This window comes from Pogona vitticeps, chromosome 4, assembly GCF_051106095.1.
Source record: "Pogona vitticeps strain Pit_001003342236 chromosome 4, PviZW2.1, whole genome shotgun sequence".
NCBI classification, from domain to species: domain Eukaryota; kingdom Metazoa; phylum Chordata; class Lepidosauria; order Squamata; family Agamidae; genus Pogona; species Pogona vitticeps.
The window spans coordinates 21,945,204-21,968,106 of NC_135786.1; the positions used below are offsets into that span (position 1 = coordinate 21,945,204).

Consider the following 22,903-nt stretch of genomic DNA (forward strand, 5'->3'; position numbering starts at 1 on the left):
TGCACAAACAGGATTTCACCCATTGGGCCCCACAAGTCTCAAGATAACTGTATCTTCAGGATTAGTTTTTCACTCAAATAAGTAACCCCGGTGCACGATCCTACCAGAAACTGTCAATGGCCCAGTGATCAAGTTATTAAAGGAAGATAAGAAATAATATATTGAGCCAGATAGTTAATCCATAGTTAACATGTTGAGCAAATAAAATAACAGCTCTAGCATGGTGGAAAACTGTAATCATTACTGTGGAATTAGGGAGGCTGCAATAAGATATTCTGAAGTTCAACCCTATGGCTCTAGACCAAATCTTCAAAGAAAGTTATTCGGTTTGAAGAATTCAGGCAATCTACAAGCTACATAGGAAGGAGAACAGTTACTTCATTGCCCTCTTGAAAACTGTAAATCTAAGATTTAATATAACTGATGAAGCTTAAAAGCTAATTTATTATTGGCATTGACAATTATCTATCTACTGAAGTGCTCAGTTCAGACAAATTGGTTTTAAACAGTCATTTGCTACACTTTTAGAGCATGCAATCCATTTTTAAAATTATACATGCTGGCTTCAGCAAAACCATTTTGTCAATTTCTCGTGGCTTTCTTTTCTCTATGACTTACCTTCACAAGTACAAAATTTATTCTTGAAATGACACAGGCCTGCAGATTTAAAGTGCTGACTTTAAAGGAAAACGTGATCTATTAAATAGTTCGTCAAGAATGCGTCCATAATTTCCTACTGCAGTTTTATCAAGCTTGTGAAATTATAATACAGTATATCTCTCAGAAGAACAGGGTATACTTAATGATTTGAATAACATTCCTACAAGTTTTCTTCTTTTTTAATTAACAGGAGCAATGTAGAATTGTATTTAAACACCAATGAGAGGACATACAGCTAGCCCGTGGACTGTGAGTTTTTTGTGCTAAAAGTACAAAAACCCTTTTACTATCATGTAAGACATATGGGGTGGACGAAGTGACAACTGCAATGGACCATCCAAGGCAGCTGCTCCCAACTATTCCCTAACATACCTTAAACGTTCAACATTCTTTTTTGATATAATGGAAGATATTCATGTAACAGCTCGAGGTTACATACCATAATTAAGCCAGGCAGGGCTGTCAATGACAGGAGATTCTAGAGGTAATTCATCAATGCCTGGAGATGAGTGTTGCTGTTGCTACAACACTAAATAAAAGGTTGTTTTTCCGTATTGTTATCTTTTCCATTTTATATTTCATTTTTAATATTTGGTCTTAACTTTCAGAACAGCACAGGAAAGGATACAAATCTGAAAAAATCAACCAAGTAAATGAGAACCACTGCTGGGATAATCCCAATTTTGTATCCTGAGATCCTGATCCTAAGACTCAATGGTAGAGCTACATTGCAAATACTGCAATGTGAACTGTTGTTATTCTGGCCTATCTTCGTGTGCAAAGTGCATAACTTTTTAATTAGGTGTAATGGGAGTCACATCTGCTATTAACTGCCTGCAACAAAAGAATTGCACAATTATCAAGAGAAATATTGAGTTATCTACCACTGTTATCATTCCCTAGGGAAAAGAAGCAACTTTATTAAATTCATTCTTGCCATACTCTGTTAGGAAGGAAATGACAACAATAAGAGGATGTCATCATTTTCTCTAGTTCCAAAATTCCAGGACAAGTTTGACAGCCACACTGCACCAAGCACACATGATAGGGCCTCTTTTACTTGCTCAAATGAAACACAAAGCACATAGTGGAGGGGGGGGAATGTTTAAAATGTTGGCATATACCTTCCAATTTGCTAGCTTTTGAGCTTCTATGATTTTTATAACTGCTCCCATGAGGATACCTGGAAGGAAGAAGAAACCACATGAAGCATCAAAAGCTTGTACTTATCAAAACACTGAGATCCTCAGCTTACTTAAAAGTGAATAATGCTAAGACGTTTATAATGCTACAAAACTATGATGAATGTAAAATACTGTACACTGTTGTTCACTCTATAGCTGCCAAATCTACTTCAATGAAATCTAGACAATAAAAACACATTATTTCATGCACCTAACCTAAAGATGTGAATGACAACATCACCTATATGTTCCATCTGGTACTAAATGGATACCAGCTATTCAAACTACAGTATTATTTTATGTTACCCTTCCTACATCTTCTGAACACAATTGCAATCTTTGCATCAACCTCTGACATCTTAGCTTGACCTGCCTCTCTTGGTGTCATTAGGTCACCTGCTGATATGTCATATCAGGAATATTTAAGCTGAAATCCCAATCCTTGCAGCTACCAGCTTAATCACTGTGATGCTACCAAAGATTGAGGCAGGCTAGAGCTAAACAAGCAACAGTTCCGGCCATTCAAGGCCTTGTTTTGAGTTTAGCGATCAGTTTGCAGCCTTTTTTAAAGCAAAAAATCGAGGCCATCCATGCCTTAACTCCAGCAGCAGCCTAGCTGATCTGCAAGTGACCTTCACTGTCCCATTGCCCAATTGGTTCAATTTGACCCTGTAGTAAAGGAGGAAGCCTACAGGTGATAGCTAGTTCTAGGCCCACCACCTCCTCACTGGATTCTTGCATGATATGGCTGATCAGAGTCACAAAGGAGGCTATGATTTTTGGGTATTTATATTTCAGAGGACCTCTCATGGTCTATAAATCCTAATATGCTGATGAAGAAGGCACAGAGGAGGCTGTACTTCCTGAAGAGTGCTCAGGAAGATAAATCAACCTCAGCATTTAATTCTGTCCTACTATCGTAGTACCATAGAGAGAGTGGCCTAACATATGGCATCCTCTCATAGTATGGGAGTTGCTCTGAAATAGACAAAAAAATGTTTACAGAGAATTACTGCAATTGCCCAAAATATTATTGGACTTCAGCTTCCAACCTTGGACAACATCTTTGCACCTCACTGCCTGCTTATAACTTCTTTGAACTGTTGCCGTCCGGCAGAAGATGCAGAGCAATTAAAACTCAGACAACACATTTTTGAACAGTTTTTATCCTAGAGCTATAACTGCACTTAACAAGAAACTTAAAAATCACCAGCAGTAAGATGTTGGACTGTATTACTATTACATAGTCTGTTGTGTTGTATGTTGTGTGGATTCTATGAGTTTTAGACAGGGTTCTGGGACTTAGGGATTGTTATGAGGGTGTGTGTGTGTTGGTCTGGTCTCTGAGTGTTCTTTGTGAATTTCGTTGTGTGTGTATACGGTGTATATACGTCCAATGACAATAAATTGTTTATGTTATGATTGATTGCATCGTGAACTTTATTAATTCATTACTGAGAGAGGGAATGCTTCCCTCTGTTTAAAAGAAACCATTGTCCAACCCATCACCAAACACCCCCAGTTAATGTCGGACAACCTTAACAATTTCCATCCAATTGCTAACATACATTCCTAGGCAAGGTGATTGAGAGGGTGGTGGTAAATCAACTGCAATCATACCTGGAAGAGCATTATTGCCTTGACCTTGATTGCCTTCCAGTTTGGATTCAGAGGGTATTGAGATGACACAGGTTGCACTGCAGGATTACCTTTTAGGGGAGGCTGACAAGGGCAGATGTACCTTGTTGGTACTCCCAGATCTGCCAGTGGGTTTTGATACCGTCAACCACAGTATCCTTTTGAACAGGCTCTCCGAGGTTGAGAATGGCGGCTTAGCATTGAGCTGGCTCCAATTCTTCCTTGAGGACCATGTCCCGAGAGTTCAGCTAAGGGAGGAGGTGTCGGCACCTTGGACCCTATGATATGGGGTTTCTCAGGGATCAGCACTATCCCCAATGCTGTTTAACATCTATGTTAAACCTCTGGGGTAGGTCATCAAGAGGTTTGCAGTAATTTATTTATTAGTTTGTTTGTTAAATTTATATCCCGCCCATTTAGACCACGTCTAGTGTGGGCAGCTTACAGTAAAAATATCATAAAACAATATCATAAAACAATTAAAACAACAATTTATATCAGTAATATTAGTATAATTCAAGATGGAAAAATTATAGATGGAAATTAAAACAGAAAAATAAAAATCAAGTATTGACAGGAGGGCAGGCCTGCCTAAAGAGCAAGGTGTCATCAGTATGCTGATGACACACAACTCTGTCTCTCCATTACCACCTCTGCAGTGGACGCTGTCTAGACACTCGTCTGTTGCCTGTTTGCAGTATTGGAATGGACGAGGGCTTAACAGGCTCAAAACTGAACCCGGACAAAACAAAGATTTTGCTCCTGTGAGGGACCTCTGATAGGTTAGGGTGGATGGTCCCTAGGCTGGATGGTACTCCCCTCCAGTTTAGTGACCAAGTGTGTAATTTGGGCATTGTTCTGAACCCATTTCTAACATTCACATTCAGTTCCATTTCTGTACAGTGCCAATGATCAAAATGCACCATGAAAGGAGGACAGCCCCAAAAAAGAATGTAAAGGACACTGCAAGTTTTTATTTCAACATAAAAAGGTGTTTATTAGGGGCTATTTTTTATTCCTGCATAGGAAAACAAGGTTCAAAAACTATAAGAGAGAGCTCTAAGGGGTATTTTTAAATAGACAGATGTTATTCTGATCTACAGAAGCAACATCACATAAGATGCTTCATGTGAATTCCTTATAAGGTTGATTGCTTGAAAAGCTGAAACTTATTTTTCTTCACACACGCAAACTCAAAGGGTCAGTTGAGAGTCAATCCAAAAATACAGCAACAATACACAGCAAAGCAGATGTTCCAAAACAGGAACTGAAACTCTGTAATGCAGTGTGAAAAGCCACTACTACTGGTGGAAACCTTGAGGGGTGAGGGTGGGAAAGCAGCATTAAATGCAAACATTTCTTCCCTTAGTTTTTAACATACTAAGATAAGAGGAAGTCAAAGTTAACCACTTATAATTACCAGTAAAGCAACACAAGACATAGGAGCTGCCTCTTTCTAAATCCAGCAAAGTCAATCTGTCACAAAACCAAATCGGAAACTTGGTACAGTCAGAAAGAATATAGTGATCACGAAACAATGAATGGGCATCGCCCTGGTGTTGCTGCTACAGTGATGATTCAGACACTGGGGAGCTTTATATCTTCATTCAGTCTTGGTCACAGTTAGCTCAGCAGTGGTCATACATGACCAACTGTTTCACTTTCCTTTCTCCCAGATCTTAGCTGGCCTATTCTTTACTACATGAATGGGCAACCTCTTGCCTGTAGGCTGAAATAAGCTTGACAGGCCCTACTTGAAGACTAGTCCTTTCCCAAAGCCTGTACTCCTCCAACAGAAGAAAGAGGAGCTGGTACTGCGAAGAAATGCCAAGAAGGAAAAGGGAAATTGGTATAAATGGAGCAGCCACTGGAAAGTCCTTAAAGGATCTTGCAGTGGAGATTCCTAAAATTCAGCTCAGTTATTGATTAAAAGAATTCCCAGATCTTGAGGCAGTGACTTAGTAAACATTGCTAACACCTGCTTTTTCCCAGCAAGACAGAACTGCAAAAACAACCATCTGGCATATTCTTCCTGCTTTCTAAGTATTATCCATGGAAAAGAAATTCTTCTTCTGGATCACTGGCTTAAACGGGTAACCTTTCTTTCTGATCTGTTATATTTAATTGATTCTTAGATATCTTACATGAGAATGGATGAAGTTTCTTAGCCATCAGTAGATGACAGAAAACAATTCAACATAATAGCCATCCCCAGCATAGCCTCCTGAGATGTTTTGGGAAATTACAATTCCCACCTTGCCCAGATAAGAAGACCACACCAGATTTTACTTTACCCTTTCCTCATCCTGGCTGGAAAACTCTTTTCCAGAAATAGAAACAGAATGATCCATTCCAAAGTATGCTCTAGGCATGATTTTTGCACTGAATGAACTGTAGAAAATGTCGTAACAAGTCCACCCACTTCAAACTTTAATAGTGCCAATTTTTGGTAAATGTTCATAATTAATGTTTTTACTTCATGAACAGATCCTATTTTAATCCTCTATGAATTATGTACTCATCTGTCACAAAGTACAACCATACAAGCCATCTTCAGAGGTTCTGTCTCCACTGCAATAGTCTGAACTTCAGTATGTCTCAAATATGGAAGGAAATGGCTTGAAAACAAATTGGAATTCCCAAAGAAGATTTAGATTCTACCAAGAAACGGTACTAGGGACGTGGTGGCGCTGCGGGCTAAACCGCAGAAGCCTGTGCTGCAGGGTCAGAAGACCAAGCAGTCGTAAGATCGAATCCACGCGACGGAGTGAGCTCCCATTGCTTTGTCCCAGCTCCCGCCAACCTAGCGGTTCGAAAGCATGCAAATGCAAGTAGATAAATAGGGACCACCTCGGTGGGAAGGTAACAGCGTTCCGTGTCTAAGTCGCACTGGCCATGTGACCACGGAAGATTGTCTTTGGACAAAATGCTGGCTCTATGGCTTGGAAACGGGGATGAGCACCGCCCCCTAGAGTCGAACACGACTGGACAAAAATTGTCAAGGGGAACCTTTACCTTTACCTAAGAAACGGTACACAAAATTACAAAAATCAACCTGTTTTTAGAACATTAAAATGAATAAATCCTTTTCGCCCAAATGAATAAACTCTTTTCATGTTAAAAACATCCCCAGCCATGAGGTGGATAGGGGTGTTTTTAAATGCTGGTAGTACCCTGTTTCCCCGAAAATAACCTGAAAATAAACCCTAGTATGATTTTTCAGGATGCTTGTAATATAAGCCCTACCCCAAAAATAAGCCCAGGTGAAGTGAAAACCCACCCTTCACCATTGTGCAGCAACCAGAAGAAGATGGCAGGACTGTATTTGAATAAATGTAGATTGTTGCACATGAAAAAAATAAAACATCCCCTGAAAATAAGCCCTAATGCGTTTTGGGAGCCAAAATTAATATAAGACTCTGTCTTATTTTAGGGGAAACATGGTAAGTAGAAATGCCACGAAAACTCATAAAAAGCCTTTAGGGCCCACCTGAAAGGAGGAGTGAACACCAGACATCCCTGAATTCTTCTCCAGCTTATAGGTTTTTTTGGTGATATTTCTTCCAGCTTAAATCACCACAGACTTCAAACTGGCTGGAGAGGGAGGGGAATGTAAGGAAATCAATAGTGCTCCCTATCTTTAAAAAATCCTTTACCCCATGGATCCTAAGAACACAGCAGACAGGAAGCTGTCTTGTATCAGATCAGAGTGTTTGACTATGTAGCCCAGCAGAGACTACTCTCCAGTGGCAGGAGCTTTGGGGCCATTTTTTCCTTCATCACTTGCTGCCAAACCCTATTAGGTTGGGGATGTTATAAGCTAAAATCTCAGGCTTCCTGCGTATAAAGCATGTGCTCTTCCTTTGAGCTACGATCCCTGGACTATCTTATCCTCCTCCATCCATTTTCAAAGTTGTAGCCTCTTCAGTATCTTCACTGGAATCGTGGGTGAGATCACACAGGCATATAGCTTGCATTTTGGACTGTTTGTTGTGCACTCGGGTGCAAATTAATTCTCAGTCATCACATGACAGCAGCAACAGTCCAGCTGAACCACAATTCATGCCCAAGCTGGATCTTTTGGGTTCAGCAAGCAGCCTCAGGGATGGAGACTTGTTGCAGGACTCACTGTCAAATCGGACTTAAGTTGCACCATTGACTCATCTCGGACTTGATTCAGGTTGGGGTTTTTTTTTCAAACTTTTTTTTTGGTTCAAACCTGACTTGCAGTTTGGAAACTACCCATCCCTCCTTTTTTCTGGGGGAAAAAGCTTTTTTTTAATAGGGACTTGGGTGTGGGACAGGGTACCAAAGACCCAGACTTGGACCCAGCGTCATGCCAATATCCCTGGTTAGAGTTACTGGTTTTTTGAGTGATACCTCAATGGAAGAAAAGAGAAATCCATCCTGGCAAAGCACCTTTCACCTTTCTGGTGCAATCAAACATGCACCTTTCTCATCATCTAATCACACCCTTAGTATCTTTTGGGGGGGGGAGGACTCATCTACTTACCAACTTGGGGAAAAGAAGCTAGCTTTACCTCTGAAAATCTCATGCAAGACATAAAAAACCTCCCATACTGTCACATTGCAGATTGTTGCAAGATCCATCCACAAATTAGCTTTGAAATGCAAAAACTTATGAGATTAATATCTAACAGTAGAAGCCTACAGAGGATTGCCTACTGAGAAATAAATCTCATTCTTTTCAGTAAACATACAGGATGAGAATACAGCCTTGTCAGTGTAATATGTCCATTATTTTATTAAAGCGGGGTTTCCTGTATTTGCCTTTTCCAATACTGTAATAGAACCTCTTAACACGGACATAAAATGCTTCTAGTTGGACCTACCACGATGATTAGAAAACTGCAATTTTGCTGTATTTAACAATAAAATAAAATAAATAAAATAGCATCCTCAAAAATGCCTGTATTATCTTGCATGTTACCCAGTTGTTAACAGTTTTCAGAAATGAGTCACAGCACTACACAGAAATGTGGAAAACAGCTTGTAAATAAGTGATGCAAATAAGAAAAGGACACTTGACAAAGCTACCTTAAGTGCAGAATGAATTTCACACTTGGCACAGAGTTCATAATACCCCTTATCATTAAAAAGATTGTTAGGTTATGAAATCACAGTTCCAGTAAGACATGACTAAAGAAAAAGAACTATGTGGGTGGTTTTCCCCAAAATGTAGAATCTTTGAAGCCATGGTTCAGTTGGCAAAACACTAAGTATTGCAAAATACGAAAGTAAATGAAAAATGCTTGGCAGCAATGCAATGAGTGCACTCAATGAGAACTTAATCCTGTTGAAGATACTTCCAGGAAATTTCATGCAAATGAAACTTAGGAAAACACAGAAAAAGTATATGCTCTTAAACTAGGGAGACATGACTGTGCTAGCACATAATCAAACTTAGTTGCTTTCATTTTATGCTCTATATGTCAATCTGTCAACATATACTTTCTACAAAATATGCTGCAAGTAACCTTACGAACATGTCTTCTGTGAGGCTAAAATTCCATGAAACATACTTATTCATATTTGGGGGGGGGGGGCGGTTATCAAATAGACCAATATTGTTTGCACCCCTCTTCTTAACCCTCATTTTCCCTCCTAAAACCCCTAACCCATAATTGGTTAAAAAGCATGGGTACAAAGAGAAACCTAAACAACACATCACATTCTTTGAATCATAGAGCCATGGAGTTGAAAGCAGCCTATAAGTCCACAGAGTCCAAGCCCCTGCTCAATGCAGGCATCCAAATCAAAGTATATCTGACAGACAGCAATGAGCGGTGGGTTGGACTCAACTCTGCTTTGAAGGGCAGTCATTCTAAAATCAGTAATATTACACCACCAGCACACACAACTAATGGTTAAGCATAATTCAACTGAACCTTTCAAGCTTATGAGAAATGCCTAGAGTTTGATCTGGATTTAAAGTGGGATCCTCTTACCCTCAAGTGACATAGTCCTTGTAACACTACAGTGAAGATGTTTTAATCTAGCAGTAGCTCTAAGATTTTAAGCTACAAGACTTATACTTCCAGAGCAAGCTTTGTACATATCCCCTTAAGCAAGCTCTTGTATATCTTTTTAGGCACAGATTAATTCTAGTGTAAGATGTGGTTGTTCCATCAAAGATTGAACTGAGCTTTTAAGGTACCAAAAATTCTTAGGCAGTGCTAGTTTTCGTAAAGAAGTATATTTTAGCTTTAAAGAATCCTCAGTACTTCTTGGGAGGCCTGGGTCTTTGTGGGAGGTACAGTGTTTTGGAGGATCCCTCTAGTAAAGCCTATCAGACAGGGAAACTACATGAAGACTTTGGCTTCCCAAGCCACGTCAAAGACAGATCTTGCTCCAGGTGAAAGAAAGATATGCGTGTAGCAGTACATGTCTGTAGGCTTATACAGTGGTGCCTCGCTTAACGATTACCTCGTTAAACGACAAAACTGCTTGACAATGAGGTTTTTGCGATCGCTTTTGCAATCACAAAACGATGTTTTAATGGGCAAAATTTGCTTCCCGACGATTGGTTCCCTGCTTCGGGAACCGATTCTTCACATTACGAGGACCAAAACAGCTGATTGTCGGGTTTCAAAATGGCCGCCCACTGTGTAAAATGGCTCCCCGCTGTGCTTTAGGATGGATTTTTTGCTGCATAGGCATTGGAAAATGGCCGCCCTATGGAGGATCTTCACTGGACACTGAGGTATTTAGCCCATTGAAATGTACTGAGCAGTTTTCAATGCGTTTCAATTGGCTTTTTTTATTTCGCTTGACGAGGATTTCGCTCTACAGCGATTTTGCTGGATTACTCTTGTCAAGCGAGGCACCACTGTACACTCACACGCTCTGCTGCTCCTCTTTTTGTTTTCAATTATTCTTGGTTTAGCATCAAGGAAACAAACTACTGTACCTTGGGTTTTTTTCTCTCAAACTTTGATAAAAATTAGCTCCATTCATCTGGCATTTGGACATACCTCAAACATAGATACAGTTTTCACGGAACTATGGTTTTTTGGAATTGGAACTGAGGTACATTTCATATAATGAACCATAATTTGAGGGTTGCATCTATTTACTGATGACAGATATGTCTATTATTTATTTAAATATTCTTTCCTCATGCTAAGTCCTCCTGTCTTCCATTATGATAGTCTTTTTTTACTATTTACTATCATTTGCCACACTTCAGAAATTATTGGTCCCACTTCTGGAGACAGTTGTATCATCCATCCTCATTCTTATCATTCCAAACATCTTTAAGAACTGTTTGACTAAATTGTATTTCTGCCAACAACTCACACTTAACCTCAGTGCAGCTGCCTGCAGACAAATGCAAAAGCTACATTGCTTCTCCTTTCAAAAGAGAAAGAAGCAATGGAAATAGGTCAGCTGTTGCCACAGGACACTATTAAATGGAAAGGAAAGTGCTCTCCATGAATAAGGGAACCTGAGGGGAAAAACATCATGAGCTCTTCACACCAGAGATTCATAACTTTATCACAGTACGATTTGTTTATGAGAATTGTGTGTGTCTGCCAGTAAATACTGGTTTCCTTTTTAGTCTGTTTTTAATGACCTATTTCATCAAATTTTACACTTGCCATTCAATTTTCCAGAGTTCCTCACATATTCATGGGTAACTACCTCATTATTTTTGACACAACACACTTTAAGACAGAAGTCCAGAAAAAGATGGATCTGGGCCTGTTTTTCTGTTTGTGGTACAGTACACCCAAACTAGAAGTAAGCAACCTGATATCGTCCAAGCATAATTTCCATAATTCTTAACCATCACCCATGCCATTTGGAGCTGGTAAGAGTTGTTCTTTGTAATATTTTAAGGGGTCCAAAATTGTCCACTCTTGTCATAACACAACAGGGCATGGAGAGGAGAAACTCCTCCCCACAAGTTTAATTAGCTCTTGTGTAGCACAGGACCAGGAGAACATGGCAGCTCACACCGACAAAATCTTCTCCCTCCAACCTCACTGAAAAACAGATCAGCAGCCTTTCACAATGTCAGCTGTTTATTAAGCAAAGCAAGAAGGGGTCCAGGAAATCCTTCACCCATCATGCCTTGATAACTTCTTAGAGAAAATGCAGGTTGTAAACGCAAAGAATGAAGAATAGATTGAGATAAAACTGGAAAGAATTATCAGAAACTGTGCTTTATCTGAACAATTAGAACAAATACAATACAGTTCATTTTCATACTGTTATGTGTACTCACCTAAAGAAACAACAGCAACACTCTCTGGCAAGAAGTGCAGTCTGTACCTTATCAATAGATGCACCAATATGATGCAGATAGCTGGAGTGAAAATAAAACAAAAATAAAACTTTTAACTACAAAATAACACACGATAAAAGAGAGTAGTAAATTATTCTTTGAATTTATAAATAAGTACAAAAGAAAACCAAAAGAGCCAAATATTGCAAAGAACAAACCAATCAGCTAAAAAATAAATGGTAGCTCTCAAGTTGCATGTGCTTGACCTTTTTAAAAGATAACATTCTTTCAGAATATCTGTGAAGATTCTCAGTCATCCAGGTGAGGTTATCTGGAAGTTCAGTTATGGCAACTGGCCTATTTCAACTATTAGGCTGAAACGCTTCACTCCTCATCCAAGCAGCTTCTTCAGTCTGAGGAGTGTTGGTAGGAGATCCACATTGGATATATCCTTTCAGAATGGTGTGGAAGGACTACTGGTGCCTTCAACCTAACAAACTGAACATGATATTTGACAACAGGCCTTTCTTGTCCCCACTTCCTATTGTAAGTCCTAATGCACTCAGAAAGGCATTTCTGGAGACCTTCCAGAATTATGTGCAACTTGGTAGAGGGAGCTTTGGGGTATGAGGGAGGAATGAGCCACACATCTACATCACATGTGTGAGTAGCTGCTCCTCCCACTTACATAAGCTGTCCCAGGTATTGTAATATCAATATGTAACATGTCTTTCTCTTTAATGGATAACCTTGAAAGGAACCTCATGTGTTCCCTGTAATTAATTAGCCTTATAAATGTAGTCTGTTTCACCCTCTATCTCCACACCCTCCCTTGGACGGTGCGAAGCTACGAGCAAGGCAGAACCTTTTGAGTTTGCTTATCGGTGTTACAGTACCTTGACTGCTGTTGCTTATTTTGCTCAATATATGGTATGTAATATGTTTTAGATGTTATGTTTGTTTATTAGGAATTCCTGTATACCTTTTCCCTAAGAGACTTTGATAAAGTATATTTTGAGCAACTTATCTCAGTGTCTCGCAACCTCCTTTAATATATTTTTCAACACCAGGGTCCAAACTTAATTTGCAAGCAGTTGAAGATGCATAAACCCTTTGAAAGCAATTGACTCTCACATTTTCTGTTAAGATTTCTGTAATACTGCAACTTACAGTGGACCCTCTACTTAAGGAATTAATCCGTATTGGAACGGTGGCTGTAAGTAGAAAAGTCTGTAGGTCGAATCTCCATTGACCTACAATGCATTGAAAATGATTAATCCCACAACTGGCAGTTTTTATTCTATTTTTGTTCCATTTTGGTTTTTTTCTGGTCTGTAGGTCGATTCTCCGGCTGCAAGTCGAATCTAAATTTTGCAGCCAGAGAAGTCTGTAACTCGAAAAGTCTGTAAGTCGAGCCGTCTGTAAGTCGAGGGTCCACTGTGTTCTGTTCTGTTTTAATAAACTTGGCCTGCACAAGATTGCTTCTATATAACACTTTATACTTGGAAATAGCTCTAATGCAAGGAAAATGAGAACTGATCTGAAAGGATATAAAGAATATAGCTAGTGATGGGTTATTTTCTGAAACAATTTCCTTTTTTGCACTCTTGCATAGAAAAAAAAAACCCCAGAAGATTCAGTTCAGAGGCAAAGTTGCCTTTCAAACCTACTTCCAGAATTTTTTGTCTTTTAACTCTGAAGTCAATTTAGTCTTCATTTCATCCTTCTCGGAGGGCTGAATAGCTCAGTGAGTCAAGTATGGGAGCTGGATTCCCATTGTGCTTTCTAGAAGAACAGCCAGCCTATGTAACCTTGGACATGCTGCACAGTCCTAGAATACACCCTCAAAGAAACTGATAAACGACTGCTGAGTATTCTATACTTAGAAAACCCTGAAAGGGGTCAGTGTAAACTGACTTGGCAGCACACAATTATTATTATTCATCCCCCCCGGTTACATTTTTTCCAGTCAACAAGCACCAAAACTGATAAGGATCTTGGTTCAATCTAAGGCATGAAGCAGATTAACTTTGACAGTCTCAGTGAAAAGATGTTCAGGTATGAAAAGCAGAGGGACAACGTGTCATTGTACAGAGACATCCATAACTGTCCCGAGACGGGTTATCAGTTACATAAGCATGTATAGCACAACTTTAATAACACACTGATCTATATCTACCCAACGGAAAAGGAAAACAACAAAAACTACAATTTGCTGACATAAACTAGTGAAATTGTAGAACCTTTCCTGCTGGGGTGACTGTTCTTTCTATAGACTGAACACAGTCTTCTATTTGAGGGGTTATCCAGTTTAGGAACAATTTGAAAACAAAAAAAATCTAAGAATGGAAAGCAGGAGTTTTAAATTGCCATCAACAGTTAACACAGGGATAGCAGATTAAACAAGCACATAGATGATCACCTGGTCATAATTTCTTCCACTGTGGGGAGATCTATTTGTTAAAACTGTACTGATAATTTCCACATATGCTTTTAATGTAAGTCAACAAACTCAAACGTTACACGGATATTTATCCTACGCTGATCCCCCTTTTAATTATGTATTTACTCTTTACTGGAAATGGATAAATAGCCACCCTAGGTCCCTACTCAAGAAATTACACTTTTTACACTGATTTATAATGACAATTGTACGACAATGCTAAACAAGAATATTTCAATCCATGTTCAGATTTCATGAGCTACTATTAGCATTACGTCCTTTTACAAATAAATGTTTTGTACAGGGTTACAGACTAATTTAAAAGGGAAATTGATAAAAGGTTCTGTAGCAACTTAAATTAACACGCCATCTATTACATGGAGTTTTCATAGTTAAGGCATGCATTAAATACATGAGAAAACTGCAGGTCTAGTTATTTATACAATTTAGACAAGAACTTGGTTCAAACACAATACAACCACACTTTGGCACTGCAGAAATAAGCCCTGTAAATAAATGCTCATGCCTTTGCCCCTTCACATTATATGCTTAAATTAATTACTTATGCTTCAACAGAAATCAAAATTTGCCATTACATCTGAAAAAGCATAGTATATCTGTTCTTTTCCTCAAACTACAATTGCAAACCACGGTTTGAAGCTGGCTTGCAATATCAATTTAGAAGACCAAATGATACCTACTTGGACATAGTGGGAAACTATGATTTTCATGGTATAAGTAATACTTAATAGGTCATAGGAAGAAATAACACAGAAAGTGGGTAATGTAGACTACTGCCTGTTTATAATAGAATCAACACACAACAAGACCTAGTAGATCTGGGTCTAGAACTGGTCAAACCCTCCAGTTAGCTGAGATAGATAGCATGGAATCAAAACTAGGAACTATAAATAACTAAGAATCATAAACAAGAAGCCTACCAGGAAACTGCACTAACCAGTCCTCTTTCTTTTGTATAAATAGAAACTTGTATACTTTTAGCTTGAGTTTGTTCATATTCAAGAGCTAATTCCTCCACTCAACCACCAGGAAAAAAACTAACAAATATGTACAACTCTTTTGCCTCAGATCCTAATCTTCCTTTGTTCATTATATGCACATATAGCTATTGGGTTGTCCACTTTCCATCGTCCCTTGCCAATAGCCATGCAGATTGAGAATGACAGTAACATCCAGAGGACTCCAAGCAGGTTGTCTACCAATGCTATTATTGTTACAATCATCTGACTTCTTGAGGGTCTTGTGGTTACACAAAATTAGAGGTTAATCATAGGTTTATGACTGCAAGATTACTAGCTGTCCTGTACTTGAAGAAACAGTCCCATCAGTTCAATAATAGGCACAATGTTGTTGATAATTAAATGTTGCAAGCCTCCATTTTCCATATACTGTAAAGGAAAACAGATTGAAGTTTACTGGAAATATCATAGTGTTTGATAGTATGGGTAATTTCAGGGGTCAAGGAAAAGGTTTCCAAAGTAATTGTCAAGAATGATTTTATGTTTCAACTGTTTTATAGCTATAACTTGCATATAAAAAAGAGTTCTGTCTTAAATGATGGTAGATGAAACATAATATTTTAAAATGTCTTTGCCATTTTCTTTTGGGATAATGTTGTCATAAAGTTTTATGTTTATGTCATATTTATGAATGTTTGGTACATTTAAAATAACTACCTCAGTCTGGGAGTTACAATGTCCTACATACTAGCGAACAGGCACATAGCAGACCAGTTACATAATGTTTATCAAAGAATCAACATTTTTAAGCAGCAAAAAACAAACCTGAAACTCTTTTCCTTTAAAGGACTGTTCTAAGGTGGCAACATATATTTGCATTTTGAGGACTGCAAGTTTCCTTCCCTTCACCACTACTGAACAAAAGGTTCTCTCTGGCTTCGCCTTCAATCAGCCCGAACTCAACTACACTCATCAAAAACAAATGTACATAGAAAATAAATCCAAATTATTTCAAAGGAGCTTCAATTCCAAGTAAAAGTTATTCATGATTTCAGTCTGCAGGATTTTGACATACTTCTATGATAAATATGACTAATATCCACCCCATAAAGGCATTTGCTGAATTAAACATACTGTATGTTTGTATATAGAGGGACGTGGTGGCGCTGCGGGCTAAACCGCAGAAGCCTTTGTGTGCTGCAGGGTCAGAAGACCAGCAGTTGTAAGATCGAATCCACGCAACAGAGTGAGCTCCCGTCGCTTTGTCCCAGCTCCTCGCCAACCCAGCAGTTCGTTCGTTCGTTCGTTTAGTCATTTAGTCGTGTCCGACTCTTCGTGACCCCATGGACCAGAGCACGCCAGGCCCTCCTGTCTTCTACTGCCTCCCGGAGTTGTGTCAAATTCATGTTTGTTGCTTCGCAGACACTGTCCAGCCATCTCATCCTCGGTCGTCCCCTTCTCCTCTTGCCATCACACTTTCCCAACATCAGGGTCTTTTCCAGGGAGTCTTTTCTTCTCATGAGATGGCCAAAGTACTGGAGCCTCAGCTTCAGGATCTGTCCTTCCAGTGAGCACTCAGGGTTGATTTTCTTTAGAATTGATAGGTTTGTTCTCCTTGCAGTCCAGGGGATTCTCAAGAGTCTCCTCCAGCACCACAATTCAAAGGCATCAATTCTTCCGCGGTCTGCTTTCTCTATGGTCCAGCTCTCACTTCCATACATCACGACAGGAAAGACCATAGCTTTGACTATTCGGACTTTTGTTGGCAAGGTGATGTCTCTGCTTTTTAAGATGCTGTCAAGATTTGTCATCGCTTTCCTCCCAAGACGCAGGCGTCTTTTAATTTCATGGCTGCTGTCTCCATCTGCAGTGATCATGGAGCCCAGGAAAATAAAATCTGTCACTGCCTCCATACTGTATCTTCCCCTTCTATTTCCCAGGAGGTGATGGGACCAGTGGCCATGATCTTAGTTTTTTTGATGTTGAGTTTCAGACCGTTTTTTGCGCTCTCCTCTTTCACTCTCATTACAAGGTTCTTTAATTCCTCCTCACTTTCTGCCATCAGAGTGGTGTCATCTGCATATCGGAGGTTGTTGATATTTCTTCCGGCAATCTTAATTCTGGCTTGGGATTCCTCCAGTCCAGCCTTCCGCATGATGTATTCTGCATATAAGTTGAATAAGCTGGGGGACAATATACAGCCTTGTCGTACTCCTTTCCCAATTTTGAACCAATCAGTTGTTCCATGTCCAGTTCTAACTGTTGCTTCCTGTCCCACATAGCAGTTCGAAAGCATGTAAATGCGAGCAGATAAATAGGTACCATCTCGGTGGGAAGGTAAACAGTGTTCCGAATCTAAGTCGCGCTGGCCATGTGACAACGGAAACTGTCTTCGGACAAACGCTGGCTCTACGGCTTGGAACGGGGATGAGCACCGCCCCCTAGAGTCGAACACGACTGACTAAAATGTCAAGGGGAACCTTTACCTTATGTTTGTATATATGAAGGCAAGAGGAGAAGGGAACAACAGAAGACCAGATGGCTGGACAATGTCATCGAAGCTACCAACATAAATTTGACCCAACTCCAGAAGCAGTGGAAGACAGGAGGGTCTGGCGTGCTCTGGTCCATGGGGTCGCGAAGAGTCAGACACGACTTAACGACTAAACAACAACATGTTTGTATAGTGCTACACAAATGCCACTATAAACATTTTAATTTTCCCAGTAATTAGAAAGTCCTGCTACTTCCTGCACCTACTACTTCTTGGCCAATTATAAATAAAATTAAGTACAATATTAATACACCCAGAACAATAATCTGCTCTTCCAGCAGTTGACAGCAGAAACAGAGGTAAGGAGAGCCCAATAACTATGTGAGGTCAGGAGTAAGGCAATCACAATTCTAGTAAAAGAGAAAAAGTGAGAGATTTTGCAAGTGTTCTAGCAGAAGGGAAAAGACGTCTGGTAACAATGACTATACTCAGCAAAAACAAATACAGTGGTGCCTCGCTTAACGATGTTAATTGGTTCCAAAAAACCCATCGCTATGGGAAACATCGTTAAGTGAAACACCATTTCCCATAGGAATGCGTTGAAAATCTGTTAATCCGTTCCAATGGGAACGGATTAATGTCCTTAAGCGAAAATCCCCATAGGAAACATCGCTAAGTGAAACAATGTTTCCCCAACGGAAAGCCATTCAAAAGCACTGAAGCCGGCTTCAGTGCTTTTGAATGGCTTTCCGATGTCCGTGTTTGCTCATTTTTAAGTGTTTTACAATGTTTGGAACATGTTTTAAATGGTTGGAATAGTTACTCCACCTTGTGAAACCTATGCACACTTAGTTTGGCTTTCTTCTGAGTCTTCGTTAATTTTTGGTGATTTTTTGTTTTTTCCCTCAATGAAATCCAATAGGTATCACAAGGTGGACTAACTATTCCAACCATTTAAAACATGTTCCAAACATTGTAAGACACTTAAAAATGAGCAAACACAGACATCGTTAAGTGAAATTCCCCCATAGAGAACATTGTTAAACGATGCTGAAAATTCCTCAAAGAAACCCATCGCAAAGCGAATACATCGTTAAACGAAGCAATAGCTAAGCGAGGCACCACTGTATGTGGGAAACAGCTGAGTAGATTGCCAAAAGGAACTTTCCAGTCAATGTGTTTCATACAAAATAAACAAACACACACACACAGTCACATGCATCACATCACACAGAACTCATCACAGTGTTAATAACATAATAAAAAAGACCACTGGGGATGTCACTGGGATGCCCATTATGGGCAGGACCATCTTGAATTCCGTAAGACAACACGAACATGGGAGCCATGCTGTGTAGATAGACCTGACTCCAGATTCAGAAAGAATAAAGAATTTGCTCATTAATCTAATTACAGTATCTTGCACCTGGGATAGGGAAGTGTAGTCATCTATTAAGATGACAAGTGCAGTGTTGAATATGGTCACAGGATTGTAGTGAAAAGAACAGTGTATAGTATATGACATAATTATGACATATACTATATGTGCATGAAGCAAATGAAGGAGATCCTTCTGCAGTGATGCTCTGTCATTATTTTCCCACAAAAGGTGGGAGAAAAAATTTAGATATTCACATCTACAAACTAGTGATTGAAAACCTGTTGCGCAGTTACACAAAGAGGGTAACTTTTAGACTGGAGTATTCTAAGTTAAGAAGTCTCTATGAACACTATCAGTTGCATGCTAACTCACATGACTTGATGTACAACAGATAATGCCTACAGATTTTTTTTAAATTACAGCAATTCACATCTAAAAGTTACACTATTTGCATAACTGCATAGCAAGATTCAGCTTCTGTTTCAACAAATTTTGCATCAGTTTGCTGTCCTCTGAAGATGCCAGCCACAGAGACTGGCGAAACGTTAGGAAGAACCACTTTCAGAACACGGCCAAGAAGCCCGAAAAACCCACAACAACCAATTTTGCGTCATTTTACTTTTCAAGGCATGAACAGCCTAGAACTTGCAACAGGACTCTCTCCTCTCCACTAGTACAGTTCTGTTTTGTGATCCCGTGAGTTTAATAATGCCAATCTATACATTATATGGACCTCAAACTTGTGAGAAATGTTATTTAAATTCTACTTTGGCGCTATGATTCTTTGTACTGTCCTCTGTTCAGTTGCATAAAGCATGAATTTGCAATAAATAGGCTGTTAGTTTGGGGTCAAATTCCCCAACAGTATTTGGTTCTGCTTTATTTCCTGGTTTTGCATTCTAGTAACCAATAATTATCATGTTTTAGTGTGTGTTCATTTTCCTCCTGGAGGTCCACATAAAAGTGCTTGATTTCTTCTTCAGCTCCTGTATTTGGAGCCCACACTTGAAAGACGATTGAGTTGAGAAGTTTCCCAAGAAGTATGATTTATGTTATTTAATTGGACTTTTCAATATTGTTCCAAAGTGTTTGTTTGCATTTTTTCTTGATATTAGTCCCATTATTTCCTTGGATTTTTGCTATTTCAAGGGTAAATCACTTTGTTATTATTTGACTTATTCCAGTCCACTTCAGTTCATTTACACCAAATGCTGTAATATTTAAATGTTTCATTTCTTGCTTTTTCAGTATTGAATTTACCTAGATTCATACTTCTCAGGTTCTACATTCTAGCATTATCTGTAGGACAGGACACTCCTTTGGTCCCTGTGAACATTAGGAACGGATGCCCTTTAGGATTTAAATCAGTTGCTTGATTAGCAACAGTATTGTTTGTACTTGTCCTTTGTCCTCCTGAGTGCCTTTGTCCTTCCTGAGAGTCTTTGAGTGCCTTCTGAGCTGGGAGACTCATCTTCCAGCATTATTTCTTGTTTCATTTTGATTTGTCTCAACATAGGGTTTTCAAGGTATGACATATTTAGAAGTGGTTTATTATTTCCTTCTTTGGTACATTAATAACAAGAGTTAGCCTGAGTATTACTTCTGGTGCCTGCTAGGCAGCAACCCAGTACCTCTGGAGTTTCTCCACCCCCATTACCATTGAATTCTCATCTCCCGGTGAGACTGTTCATCCTGAACAGGTGGATGCATCTTTGTCTGGTGTCTCAGCTTTGACCATTCCACCTTGGCAGACTCTGCTAGAAGTCCAGACATGTAATGGAGTATAGCATTTTTATCAGCTTCTCTGACACACTCAAACCTTCTGACCTTGTTAAAGTGTGCACACAAGAGGATGCTTAAAAGCTTCATAGGATACTAAGGTTTACTTGATAAAAACCAATTACTGTAATAAGTTGCACACCAAATCAGTTGTCTGGCAGAAATTTATTTATTTATTTATTTATTTATTTGATTTTTACCCCGCCCCTCTAGACCATGTCTACTCGGGGCGGCTTACAAAATAAAACAAAACAGTATAAAATATATAAAATCATAAAAATTACAACTACAGTTTCAATTTGGGTTGAAATGGGTTGTGTTTCACTTTTTATGATTTTGTGAAGTATAACAGATGTAAAAAGAAATAAAATATGTTGTGGCTTTGCTCTCTGGGGCCAGGCAGGTGATGTGTAACCTACATAGTTAACTTGTAAACCACCCAGAGAGTGCTTTAAGTGCTATGGGGTGGCATATAAGCAGCGCATTTTGCTTCCCCCCCACCTTACAATCAAAAGACTTGTTTGTTGCAATCCTTTTTGGTTGTTTGGAGGCAGCCCTGGTTGGAGAGGAAAATGAAAGGCTCAGGAAGTCCTGAAACCAGGAAAGAACCCAATGACATCTCAATAGGGAGCAGGAAGAAATTCAGGGAAGGAACTGTACAAACAACTGTCAGGGTGGGCTGAGCCTCAGATGTATTTTCTTTTTTTCTTCTTCTTGAGTTATGCCATCTTTGTACTGTGTTGTTTGGAACTAATCGTTATAAGTGTATTTTGAATGATTTTATACATGTTATACTGTTGTGTTTTCATCCATGTAAGCCACCCTGAGTAGACACTGTCTAGAGGAGCGGGGTAAAAATCTACTAAATAAATAAATAAATAAAAATAAAGCAAACATGAGGCATGGTGTTATAGGACTGCAGCTCCCAGAAAACCCGACCAACACAGCTAGTGGTGAAGGCTTTTTGGAATTTTAGTCCAAGAACATCTGTGGACCCAAGGTTGAGAACCACTGCTTTAACCACAATTATAGTTCATAGCCTTGGTCATTCCTCATCTACAAATGAGGCGTATAATTCAAAGTAACTGATTAGATAAGAGGACGACAGAGGACAAGATGGTTGGACAGTGTCATCAAAGCTACCAACATGAATCTGACCCAACTCCGGGAGGCAGTGGAAGACAGGAGGGCCTGGCATGCTCTGGTCCATGGGGTCACAAAGAGTCGGACACGACTTAACGACTAAACAACACCTGATTAGATATTGAAGACTGTATAGTCACCTAATACAAGAAGACTAAAGAATATAGTCATGCCGCTTGACTGTTCCTCTTGTTGAGCCTGGACCCCAGTTTGCACTGGAAGGATAGGTTTGGCAGGTGTAGGAAGCACCAGCTTTGTGGTGAGGGCCAATGTGGTGTGAAGGGTGACATTGAATACATCCTGGGTAGCATTTGAGAACCTGTAAAAAGAACACAGTTCTGGATTAGACAGGACAGATTAAAGGTGAAATATATTATTTAAGAAACAAAGTACTAGCTTTCAACTGCTTTAAGGCAATTGTTCTTAATTACAGGGCCACATGTAGAGTAAATACTGTAATTTCAAAGTCTCTAAAAATCTCCTAGCCTAGTAAGTACTGTATTAACAGATAGTAAACCCTCTCTCAAAACAGCCGGACGGTCAAAGTGCATTGAAGATGGATAATTTTTGGAGATCTGTGAACCACATCTGCCTTCACACACACAATTTTGGAAGGCTGAGCATACTCCAGCAGGGGGGATTTTGTTTATACAAAATCTTTTTGTTTAAACAAAAAAGATTTGTTTAAAAACTCCTTTACCAAAAAAGGCCTTACCTTTTAGTTTTAGTCATTTCCTATCTGAGCCTAAAACAGACTGTCCCTCCCTACCTAGAAAAACTCCCTCTATTTGTTTATACAAATACTGTAGAGCAAGTTTTTCTAGGGAGGGAGGGACAGTCTGTTTTAGGCTCAGACAGGAAATGACCAAAATTAAAAGGTAAGGTCTTTTCTGGTAAAAGATTTTTTAAAAATGAGATAGAGCTTGTCAAAATGTGTGCAGATCACTTGA

General features: G+C 39.3%; 1 protein-coding gene across 2 annotated transcripts in view; it reads right to left on the bottom strand.

Annotated features, from left to right (window-relative positions):
• The window catches only part of SLC9A8 (solute carrier family 9 member A8), a 74,344-nt gene that overhangs the window by 40,705 nt on the left and 10,736 nt on the right, over nucleotides 1-22,903 (bottom strand). For both annotated transcript variants that reach the window (XM_072996863.2, XM_072996864.2), the window contains exons 2-4: nucleotides 22,094-22,272; nucleotides 11,734-11,814; nucleotides 1,785-1,843 (exon numbers count right to left, since the gene is read on the bottom strand). In XM_072996863.2, the coding sequence (XP_072852964.2) occupies nucleotides 1,785-1,843; nucleotides 11,734-11,814; nucleotides 22,094-22,272 (319 nt within the window). The remainder of the gene's footprint in view (nucleotides 1-1,784; nucleotides 1,844-11,733; nucleotides 11,815-22,093; nucleotides 22,273-22,903) is intronic.